Source organism: Bufo bufo, chromosome 2, assembly GCF_905171765.1.
Source record: "Bufo bufo chromosome 2, aBufBuf1.1, whole genome shotgun sequence".
Lineage (NCBI taxonomy): Eukaryota > Metazoa > Chordata > Amphibia > Anura > Bufonidae > Bufo > Bufo bufo.
In genome coordinates, this window is record NC_053390.1 from 51,482,085 (window position 1) to 51,494,597 (window position 12,513).

The 12,513-nt window shown below is 44.7% G+C and overlaps 1 protein-coding gene and 1 long non-coding RNA gene across 2 annotated transcripts in view; one reads left to right on the forward strand and one right to left on the reverse strand.

The window, feature by feature from the left end:
* LOC120992230 overlaps positions 1 to 9,511 on the forward strand; it is a 53,867-nt gene extending 44,356 nt beyond the window's left edge. The window contains exon 3 of the long non-coding RNA XR_005776943.1: positions 9,403 to 9,511. This is a non-coding gene — a long non-coding RNA (uncharacterized LOC120992230). The remainder of the gene's footprint in view (positions 1 to 9,402) is intronic.
* ALPK2 (alpha kinase 2) overlaps positions 8,861 to 12,513 on the reverse strand; it is a 151,407-nt gene continuing 147,754 nt past the window's right edge. Inside the window, exon 11 of the mRNA XM_040421072.1 lies at positions 8,861 to 9,678. Within this exon, the coding sequence (XP_040277006.1) occupies positions 9,465 to 9,678 (214 nt within the window). The 3' untranslated portion in view covers positions 8,861 to 9,464. The remainder of the gene's footprint in view (positions 9,679 to 12,513) is intronic.

Consider the following 12,513-nt stretch of genomic DNA (forward strand, 5'->3'; position numbering starts at 1 on the left):
AAAAAAAGTCTTTCTGGGTACATGTCTTAAAACGTTGAAATAAATTTTTTGAATTAAAGTCCCAGACAACCTGAGAAGGGGTAAAAAGGGAATACAAGGCACAAAAACAAGGTGCAACTCTAAATTTTTTCAGTAAAGGAGTCCAGCAGGTAGTCCTGAACATTTTGGAATCAGTGGGTATAGGGCTTCCATGTGGTTTTGGGTAACTGCCACAACTGCAACTTAAGCAGAGAGTTCCTTCCCCAACATAACAATACTGGCTCCCAATATAGTAGTCTCTCACAAGGTGGCTAAATTGTTTTGACCAGCCGGCCTACGAGTATAGGTCTTGTTCTTAGGGAACTTCTTCCTCTGGAGGATTCCAGAACTTCCCCTCTGTCCAGTATGGTTCCGGGCACTACCATGTCCTTGACCCTGCAAAAGTGAGTTCCGGACCACTGGGGAATCTTCTGATGGAACACTGGGTGGTGGATCCTCCTGGTTCCAGACTTGATCAACTGTGCGGTTCAGTTCAGCCAGGATCTCCTGGGGTATAGGAGGTGGGGTGCGAGGCCAATAGGAGCCATAGCGGGATACCCGCTCTCTCCATGCGGCGGAATAGGGGTCGTCTTGCTCCTCTGCTGGAGGAACAGTAGGGCTTGTTGACTGTACCTCTCTCATCAAGCGCTGGTGCGATAACAGCCGGGGGTCAGCCGGCTCAGCGGTGTCTGTACACGGTGGCAGCTCAACACCTCAGCTTCTCTAGCGTGCGGCCCAGGCCTCGTCATGATGGGCTCGCTCCTCTTCAGTCTTTCGCTCGGGGTCCAAGTGGCTCACTGGGTCACGCTGCGATCCGCCATGTTTGCAATCTCTTCTACACCACCACAACACTGCTCCTGGCTGCTGTCACTAATCCAGGGCTAATGTCATCTTCAGAATCTGCAGGCTGCATCAGTGTAGTGAGAGAGTAGAGAACTCCCAGCAGAATCTGGAGGGGGAGAGATCTCACAGACAGACACATTAGTGTAGTGAGATAGTCGAGAACTCACAGGGGGAGGGGGAGAGACAAACAGACTGCATCAGTATCAAATGTTTTAGTCTTTTAATGTAAAAAAAAGAATTCCCAAATGACTGACAGCAAGCAGAGATCCTAACACTGGTAAAGTCTATAAACACAAACTACAGTATATTATAGACTTTAAAACCAGCAGTTCACCAACATTTGTATACAGAATCACAAATACCGCATTATGGGTCACGCTAAGTGACACCTGCCTGTTTTTCTACCCCCTAATTGCTTTCCATCACGCATTCTCTTTGTGGCTGGTATCCTTTTAATTCCAAGTGGTTTACAATCCAAGACCAGGCAGCGTATGTCACTTGGCTCCAGGACGCTTGTCACGTTTCCCAGGCTGCAGGCTCATCTTCATCCGAGCTCCAAAAATCCATCCAATCTCATTACACATATCTCAGTCTATTAAGTGTAGGTGGAAATTGAATCATTGTCCACAATCCTAGAGGCCGCCTTCCTATTCCAAAATATATTGCTTGCAAGAACAGCATTTCGATAATGGACCTCAAGAAAAACTCATTTCCGCCGGCTCCACATGGTGAACTCCATAATACAGTGATCACTGAGGACATTTCTATCATTTACTGACATATCATATGAACCATGTGCAATAGAATTTGCAATTTACGCATCAGTGTTCTCACCCTCACCAGTTATGTATATGAAGCAACATTCCCCCATCCCTCACCTTACCAATCTTCCACCACTCCTGTTCTAATGCTTCCCAGGTCCCTCACCCTACATATTACCGCTGCGGCCAATCCATGGCCATAGCAGGTCATTCTGCGGCCAATGATTGGCTTCAGCATCCGATGTCCATATCAGGAGGCACCAGGAAGTACAGAGACCGGCTGATAATTCTATTTCATTGGTCCCCCAAATGCAAATGTTTGAGGTTCTCAAGAGGGTCCAGAAGGTACACAGACCGCCTGATCTTCTCCCAGGTTCCCCAAATGCAAATGTTTGAACTTTGCTCTACACACTATAGGACCTTGATACCACAAGTAAAAAAATAAATAAAAAACTACTGCTGCATTTTACATGGTAAAAACTACAACTCCCAAGATGCGCACTTGCTTGGCTGTTCTCCGAACTCCACAGAAATGAATGCAGCATGCTGGGAGTCGTAGTTTCACCACAGCTGGAGTGCCGGATGTTAGCCATCACTGGTCTAGGCCATTTCTCCAAATGGAGAAGACTTGGCGCAGAGGAGACAACTCCCAGGAGTGATCACCCTGACAAAATCTAGCGCCCCCTAGAGATTTGAGAAAGGGTGGCCAATATGTTGGATAATGGATATAAATCATCCCAATCATCCCCCAAAGCCATAAAACCCATATGGACCAATCAGGAAACTTCTTTTTCGCACAAATCTGGAACTTGGCAAACAGTCAAGAATGTGTACGTACATCATACACATGTGAATTTAGACAAGGAATGGTCCGAAAAATCCAGCACAAACAATGACTTTGTCAGTAGACATCCACTAGGTTTTGACCATTGCACACGTTACAGTCATGGTCAGCTTTACTCCAAGGGGATAGCACAAAGCAACCCAGAAAATCATCCACAGCTCCAAAATAAGGAAAACATAAGAAAAAAAAAAAAAAGACCCTTGGATGATCCCCAAGTTACCAACCATCTTGTTTACAGGTCTACAGTGCTGATGTTACAACATGTGGCCGCTGCAGCCAATCACTGGCTTCAGCAGTGAACCTTTGAGGCCAAAGATTGGCTTCAGCAGCCACATGTTGTCGATATGACGTCCACGTTGTTTGCACTGTAGATAAATGGTGGGTCACTCAACAGGTACGTGATGATAATTTTATAAATTACCAGAGAGTTGAGGAGCTAAGGTGCACCGAATGGCTAGGGCATGTTGTTTAAAACACTGATTTCTCCTAAATGCCGCACTGGATCAGGGGGAATAAAAGTATGGTTTTCATCAGCTTGGTTGAGCCCTACCAGGGATTATGCCTGGTTTGATGGGGTTGATCCTTCTGACAGATAGATGCCCTTTAACTCCAGAGCTGGCCTCTCTTGTTAGCAGCTAGGCCTTCAGTGGCTACATCAAATCATTAGGTCAATGGGTCTGCTATATAATCCAGCTAGTCCGGTTATTCAGTGCCTGAGCGCCAAGTCTTAACGGTCTTTTCCTCCAGCCTTTCTACATTGATTGACTGTGTATGATATATCTATGCTCTTGGACTCATTTCCTGGACTTGTTTGCTGGTACCTGTAGTTCTACACCCAGATCCTGTACTCTGCTTGCTCCTGGACTCTGCTTATTGCCTAGCCCCTGAACTTGTTTGCTGATACCTTTAGTTCTACACCCGGATCCTGATCTCAGCCTGCTCCTGGACTCTGTTTATTGCCTAGCCCCTGGATTTATTTGCTGAGGATTGTAGTTTTACATCCAGATCCTGACCTCAGCCTGATTCTAAACTCTGCTTATTGCCTACCATTGGGCTTGTTTGCTGGTACCTGTAGTTCTAAACCCAGATCCTGACCTCAGACTTCTGTTCTCTGCTTATTGCCTAGTCCCCAGACTTGTTTTCTGACACCTGTAGCTCTACACCGGGTTCCTGACCTTGGCTTGCTCCTGGCCTCTGTTTATTGCCTAGCCCCTGGACTTGTCTGTTGAAACCATTCTTGCTTTTCCTTCATCCGGCTGCCTACTGGTAGCAGCAAAAGGGATCCACATCCAAGCCATGACCACACCGTCCCGTGTCCGTGCCCATCTATTGCTAATCTCAGACAGTCCCTTTAAGGTACTTGAGAACATCACCGGCCCCCAGATCCTCTAGAGCAGGCATGCTCAACCTGTTGCCCTCCAGCTGTTGTAAAACTACAACTCCCACAATGCTCTGCTGTAGGCTGATAGCTGTAGGCTGCTCAGGCATGCTGGGAGTTGTAGTTTTGCAACAGCTGGAGGGCCGCAGGTTGAGCATGCCTGCTCTAGAGGCACAAATCCCGATGAAAAAGCTCTTAATAAATATGTTTTCAGAGATATTTAATAATTTGTAAAATTCTATTTTATTTCACATGATATCCATTGAAATCAAGCACAACATTTGTAAACTTTTCAAACACTGTAACAAATTGTTACAAAGTACAAAGGACGGGACAAAGAAAAGACGGAGGAAAGGGGGAGCAGCCGATGACACAGACACCTGGTAATACAGTAACTACATAAAACTGCATAAATAATAAAACAATGCAAAGGGAGGCAACAGAAATTCTCATTACATCATTGTATCCTATGTACCTAAACTCTTCATCATTTTCAAGATCTCTGTTTGCTGTCAATAAAAGGACATATTCCTTTTTGCTACCAGTGCTTGAAACTCCATCATGACCTAGTACTTCTCACAGCTAAAGCTTTTCTCCTGTCGGTCGCCTTACAGAGAATTGTCTAGACGTGGGCCCGTTTCTTTCATAGGGGGGGGGGGGGAATTCATCATTCCCTCTGCGGCAAAAAAATGGCGTAAAAAATTCACAAACTGTAGCGTGTGCTGTTAGTGTGCAATTTTTTTTTTTACTTTTTGGGGGTTTTCAAAGTAGCAAGCGGGGAGCGGCCGGAGTAGGCGACCCTTCACATTTATTATAATCTACACCAGGAATCTGGCATAGAGTATAGCGGAGCTCCCTCGCTGGTGTAGATCTCCGCTTTGGGGTGCCGACCTCTGCAGATGTACCACAAATATTAAGAGATGCGTGCCTCTTAATAATTGGGGCACATCTAAAGCAAGTAGGGGAAAGATTAAGACCGGTGGTGACGATACATTTTCCCCATAGTCTTTTTATGGCTTTTTGACTTTTTTTTTTTTTTTGGTGACTGGATGTTACTTTAAAGTTTATAGTGAATTACAAAAAAAAATTCAGTGCACTTTTTGGTGTCTTTTTTTTTCTTTTAGCAGTTTTGGCTTTTCTAACTAAACACAGCAGGCTCTACAGTAGCTATGGTAGGTTTTTTTGGCATGTCTAAGGGAGTTCAAAGATGCCTGAAAAAATTCCTTCACTGCATACGATAAAGAAAAATGTTTAAAAATTGAAAACATGTCAAACAAAGCAGTAAAAAAAAAAAACACAAAAAATCCTGGAAATCAGGGCTTTATGTAAAATGTATATCCGTTGCTTAGCTGACTGAAGGCCTGACAGCTCCCTGCAGATTAGTCCCATTCAAGTGACTGGGACTGAGCTGCCTTACCAGGCACAGCCACTACCATTGGAGGGGGCGCAATACTTGTTGGATTTTTCGCAGACCCTTCATGTAACTGCCAGGAATTATTATACCCTAAGTACAGGCCAACAATATAATAGTGTTGGAAACGCCCTTTAATAGTTAAAGAGGATCCCCTCTCCCGACATGTCTGTTTTAGTAACTACTTGCATTCCCCATGTAATAACCTCTATTCTTATCACTCTCTGTTGTGCCACTTCTCTATTATTCCTACCTGTAGACATCAAGGAATTGCTAGCAGTTTGCAATGAAGGTCCAGATGGATGTTTCCAGTTGGGGACACACCCCTAACTTGTAACACCCATCTGGACCTTTATTGTAAACTGCTAGCAATTCCTTCATAGCTACAAGCAGGAATAATAGAGGAATAGCACAATAGGAATAGATGCTCCAGAGTGGTTATTACATGGGGACTGCAAGTAGTTACTAAAACAGACATGTCAGGAGAGGTGAGAGGTCCTCTTTAAATACACCGCCCTTCCATTCTAACATGATGGTCTGTGAGCCGCACGTCCACAAACCTCCGACTAGTGATTTATCTGTACGCAGCTGTTGTTGACTTTCGATGCCCGTTTGTTTGCCCTTTAAAATAACCTGCCTGTGTATTTCTGGAGCCCGGTGTACGGCAGTGTGACCTATACGACAGGAATATCATTTACACAGAACAACTTGGCTCCAATTATGTTATATAAAATGCTCGGGAAAACCCGTAAAGAGCACTAAAAGGATGGAAATCAGCTTTTTCCACCCACCAGATGAGCAGAAAACGCAATAAAGTGACTTCCCTTTCACTAAACTGTCACAGTGTCACAAATGTTACCCTCTACTCCGGTGTGATTCATATTACACAAATCACCCACAGGTGGCGCCATTGGGTTTATCTCTGAATAATCGTATGGCTTCTTTAAATGCCGTGATTATGTCTGTTATATGAAGAGTCAAGCAACATCATATTTTACAACTTGGTTCCCATGCATTGTAACTGGATCAAAGCAGTTCTCTAGTTTGGGGAAATTAGTAGAAAATAACATCAGAACAATAAAATAAAAAAATGGTATTAAAAGTGGGTTTATAGAACTTTTTAATTACAAAGGTCATGCAAAAATAAGCAGATCACAGTTCGTCCTGATCCTCGGACCCCCAGCGATCAGATGGTGGGAATCTGACACTAAGGGGGTCATTTATGAATAGATAGATGCCAATTTTTCGGTCGCAAAGGGAATTTGCGGCTCAATCTGCAACTTCTTCCCCATCCACGCCACGTCCGCCAGTTCTAAAAAAAAGGGGTCGTGGGCGATCTGCTGCCGGTCTCATTTATCATTTTCTACGCCTGTTTTAGGGTGCTGCCGTAGATTTAGGGTAGTTTCAAACTAGCGTTAGAAGAATCCAGCAGGCAGTTCCATTGACGGAACTGCCCGCCGGATCCGGAAATCCGTATGCAAACAGAAACCATTTGTTTCCGGATCTGGATGGGGATCTGTCTGACAAATGCATTGAAATACCGGATTCGTGTCTCCAGTGTCATCCGGAAAAACGGATCCTGTATTTACTTTATTCACATTTTTAAAGGTCTGCGCATGCGTAGACCGCCAATGCGGCAATTTCCTGAACACTTGGTACCGGATCCGGCATTAATACATTTCAATGTAAATGAATGCCAGATCCGGCATTCCGCCAAGTCTTCCAGAGTTTTGGCCAAAGAAAATACCGCAGCATGCTGCGGTATTTTCTACGGCCAAATACCGTAAAAGGGACGGAACGGAAGACAACCTGAGGCATACTGAACGGAATGATTTCCATTCAGAATGCATTAGGACAAAACTGATGCGTTTTTCTCCGGTATTGAGCCTCTAGGACGGAACTCAATACCGGAAAACTTTAACGCTAGTGTGAAAGTACCCTTAGACAGGAGGTGGATGCGCCTAAGTTATGTAGAGGCCGGCGCCTCTTCATACCTTTGACGGATCCACGGCCAGCTAAAGGGGTATTAAGACCAGTGTCTTAATAAATGACCTCCTAACTGTTCAGTTCTCCTGCAGCGCCACCGCAGGAGAAATGATGTATTACATGGTGCCCATTGAAAACAATGGAGCATTCATGCAATGCATAGACATCTTGTGTCCTCCAGAGACAGGTGGAGATGTTCTTTGTAGCTGCTCCACTTCTGTTAACTCATTCTAAACCAGACAGACCTATTAGAAAGGCTTTGTGATTGGCCGGGAGGGATGTGATGATCAGAATATAGTATGTCTGTCTTGTGGGGCCTCTCATTAGCCATTCGTGTTGTTAGGACATGCTGTATAATAAATGCACCAATTAATGGCAGTCTTGCTCCATGATAGATTGTCTTTAACTCCTTAAAGGGATATTCCAGGTCAATATTTGTTGCGGGGGCTTGTCTTCCTGTCTGTGTGCCCACCCTTTCATTATAGTTTTTTACACTGTAGTGGTCACAAGAGACTGTCCTTCCATCTAAATATTACAGAAATTCCTACAAGTTTAGGGTCAGTCAATGAGAAGCACTAGAGCCTGAAATGAGCATGTAATGTGCATAACATCCAACGTGAGAAATGTACAAAGGATACGGCAGTACAAGACAGTGCAGGACGCAGCATTGGCAACAAGTATACAGTATAGAAAAGCATTATTACCTCTTATGTATCAGAAGAACACAACATAGAGCATTACACTGGGCGGCAGGTATGAGGGAGCTCTATCACTGAAGCACAAGGTATGAGGGAGCTCTATCACTGCAGCACAAGGTATGAGGGAGCTCTATCACTGCAGCACAAGGTATGAGGGAGCTCTATCACTGAAGCACAAGGTATGAGGGAGCTCTATCACTGCAGCACAAGGTATGAGGGAGCTCTATCACTGCAGCACAAGGTATGAGGGAGCTCTATCACTGCAGCACAAGGTATGAGGGAGCTCTATCACTGCAGCACAAGGTATGAGGGAGCTCTATCACTGCAGCACAAGGTATGAGGGAGCTCTATCACTGCAATATATGGTATGAGGGAGCTCTATCACTGCAGCATAAGGTATGAGGGAGCTCTATCACTGCAGCACAAGGTATGAGGGAGCTCTATCACTGCAGAACAAGGTATGAGGGAGCTCTATCACTGCAGCACAAGGTATGAGGGAGCTCTATCACTGCAGCACAAGGTATGAGGGAGCTCTATCACTGCAGCACAAGATATGAGGGAGCTCTATCACTGCAATATATGGTATGAGGGAGCTCTATCACTGCAGCATAAGGTATGAGGGAGCTCTATCACTGCAGCACAAGGTATGAGGGAGCTCTATCACTGCAGCATAAGGTATGAGGGAGCTCTATCACTGCAGCATAAGGTATGAGGGAGCTCTATCACTGCAGCATAAGGTATGAGGGAGCTCTATCACTGCAGCACAAGGTATGAGGGAGCTCTATCACTGCAGCACAAGGTATGAGGGAGCTCTATCACTGCAGCATAAGGTATGAGGGAGCTCTATCACTGCAGCACAAGGTATGAGGGAGCTCTATCACTGCAGCATAAGGTATGAGAGCTCTATCCCTGCAGCACAAGGTATGAGGGAGCTTTATCACTGCAATATATGGTATGAGGGAGCTCTATCACTGCAGCACAAGGTATGAGGGAGCTCTATCACTGCAGCATAAGGTATGAGGGAGCTCTATCACTGCAGCACAAGGTATGAGGGAGCTCTATCACTGCAGCATAAGGTATGAGAGCTCTATCCCTGCAGTAACAGGTACAGTATACGAGGGCTCTAACACTGCAGTAACAGATATGGGAGCTCTACCATTGCTATTAACAATTTTTATCTATAGTTTTTCACAATAAACACCATAAAATAAATGTTAACATGAAGATAATATGGAATTTTCAGCCCCCCGCGGCAATCACAAGAGCCACACATCAGTATCATACAGTCGACTTCCCATACAATCATCATAGCCTAATGCAGCGATGTCCTTTAGGACGGACGTTGATAATTCCATCTTATTCTACCTATGACATAGATCAGTGCATAACACGTATGCAGACAGCACTACATCCATGCAGTTACTGTATGTGATTTATAAGTGTCCTCTCCACTTCTTCTGCAGGAAATGGAAAGTCACGCGGTCCAGGACAGTTCAGTGGACAGCAACGTCCAGGAGACGCAGCGCTATGTCTTCTTTGCCTTTGTGCTTTGGCGACTTTTTCGAGAACTGGTGGGGTTGGGCTGGGGTTTCTCTTTGACGGGATTCGGTTTCTTCTGCTTTGAAGGATTCGGTCTTAAGGATTGTAAACTGAGGATTTCGCAGTACTTGTTGCACTGGTGCAAGGCCTTAAACTGATCGATGAACGACACTGAACAGTTCCCCTTAAAACCTTTGTATCTGAAACATAGAAAAATAAACTGGTTACAAAAAAAGTTAAAGAAAACCAGTCAAGAAACGGGCAATTATAAGGCACATCAGACCCTAAGGACAAGTGAATGGCTCTAGGGTCAGCTCCTCAAAATGGGGGTGTCCTTCTCCTGGACCTAAGGAGCCTGGGCCAACTGAATGATCTTCTAGTGGGCCAACTCAGTTCTGACCGGTCAAACTATGGCAGGGGAGACAAAATCTGTGTCTCTCCTTCCTCTATCTCTTATGAGCCAGAACGTCTTGGAGGACTCCAGCCATCCAAATATTACATGGCTGACCATTCATCTGATTAGATATCATATAATACTATATCTCCCCTGCAGAGGTCACTGTAGGCAGCACGATTAGGTCGATTAGATCACAAAGGGGGTGTAAATGTATTTAAAAGGGTGCGGTTAGGACTACTTTGGTGGAGGAACAAGGGCATAGATTGAAATGTTCCATGGTTTCAGATTCACATCCTTACACACCCTTCCTTACATTCAGAATTTTTAGGGTCCCTTTTGGTGTAGGGGGTGTGACTGTAGACAACTGTTTATATAAAGCAAAATAGGAATTTAATAGAACCTGATGATCAAAGCTGCCGAGAGATAACATTAGGTTTAGGACTAATTGTCAGCCAGCGTTCATTAAACCATCACAGGCGCTTAGTAATAGGAGACGGGGACAGCTGTGAATCACAACCCACTCCTTACTAAAAAGTGACGCCAGCAAATATCTCTGAATGTTTTATACCCACTGATATCACTTGAATGACCCCAAGGAGGACCACCATGGGAGCTTTAAAGGGAGTCTTGACATTTTGACACATTTTGTGACTAATATCTTAGATCTTTTATAATGGTCAACACTTTAGGTTTTTTCTGTTAAAGAGCTCCAAATTTCCGGCATAGACATAAATGATAAAATTCTGGTTTCCTGCAGCCACCACTAGAGGGAGCTTAATTACAATGCATAACAATAAGCAGTAAGATATTGTGGTCCCCCTAGTGGTAGCTTTAGGCCCGTGACTATGAATCTAATGCCTATGACTGCCTTATAGATGAGTTCCAGAGATTTGAATAAAATTGGGTCAAGGTCTGTAATCTGGGATACTCAATGGATCCCGTTGGTCTCCGTGGATTAATGGATGAATTTGATATCAAAAGCATTTGAAGCTTGGTGTATCTGAAACTTGCATTGTATAGGGGTATTGTTAAATGGCACTCAGGGAGTATCGGTGGCGGATGTTGTATGGAGATTGGCGGCACTCTAGGTATATGTGTGGCAGGCACTATTGGCAGCATCTGTGGCTGGCACTTTTGGAGGTAGTGTCCGAGGAAAGCACTGTATGCTGGGACAGCTGCTATACACTGTTAAGGGATCCTCAGTGACTGATGTTGGCAGAGCCTGACTAATAGATGTCAGAGGAAAGAAGGATTAGGCTGTTATATTTCAACATGCCCAATCCTTTGTTCCATAGGGAGTTAAGCTGTCAAGAGCGATGCCTCCATTCAAACTCATGCCTGCTCGAGCCGAGCCCAGAATTCATGTGTGTAGGGGGTTAGAGAAGAATAGTTGTCAGCTATCTAAGTCTGCAGAAACCTTTAATCTCAGGAACGTCAATGTCTCGAGGACAGGAAGACGTCTTAGGTGGAGTTACCACCCATCGGGTAACCGAATGGTAACCAATACCATTGGCCGATGCTGGTATTGGATTTTCGCCTACACCTACCTTTAGACATAGCACTATGCTCCGTCCAGAACGCAAAGAGAACTGGAGCATAGGGAGGTGAGTCGCCCACTAGACAACAGGTATAAGTAACCCCTTCACCACACTAGACCACCAGGAATGATGACATCAACACCTTCACTGAACTAGACCACCAGGGATGCTTGCATTAACCTCTTTATTGCTCTCTAGACCATCGAGGATGTTGCCATTGACCTTTTACCTCTTGACCACCAGAGAAAGCAACATTACCCTCTTAGCTACCCAGACCACAAGGGATATTGGCATTAACCCTTTCAGTACTCTTGACCACCAGAGAATGCGGCATTACCCTCTTAGCTACCCAAGACTACAAGGGATATTGGCATTAACCCCTTCACTACTCTTGACCCCACAGATACTAAACAATAAAAATCAAATCCCCCAAGTAATCCAAACTTGCTTTTATTCAGTTGGTATATTTTTGGCAAAAGTGACAACCCTACTTCTGGATGGTGCACTGTGGAGAGTATCCCAGTGGGCAGTGAGGTCAATACTGGTACCCAGGTCTGTTGGTAGGCGGCCAACCAAACCCTGTAAGTGCTGTCTTGCAACCCTACTCCTTGCAAAGGAGGCTGTAAATTATAACTACATATTGATTACATTCCATTCCATATATCCTCGGGGGTGTAGGTATTGGGGAGCGAGGTAAAGGTCATACCAGGGCACTAGTGATTGAGGGCCCCCAAAGGTGCCAGGTAAGAGGCTACCAGTATTATCACTACATGGTAGGAGGGAGCCCTTACAGATTTTAGATTGGGGTCCAGGATCTTCAGGTTACTCCTCTAAGTTGGGGTAACAGATACCAAGTAACACCCTATTGTAAGTGATCTCCAGTGGAGAGACCCCTGGATCAACAGTAATGATTCACCCCAAAGGCGTTCTTCGGAATAACTGTTAATAAGCTCTTTCTATATTATGTCTAATGATGATTTGTGGAAATTCTCTGGTCGTGCACAGAAGTAAGAAATGTTGCTTGCATTACTAAACGGTTGGGAGAGTCACGATTTCTAGATTTAGAAGGATACATCTCGCATTGTTAAAGAGCATATAAC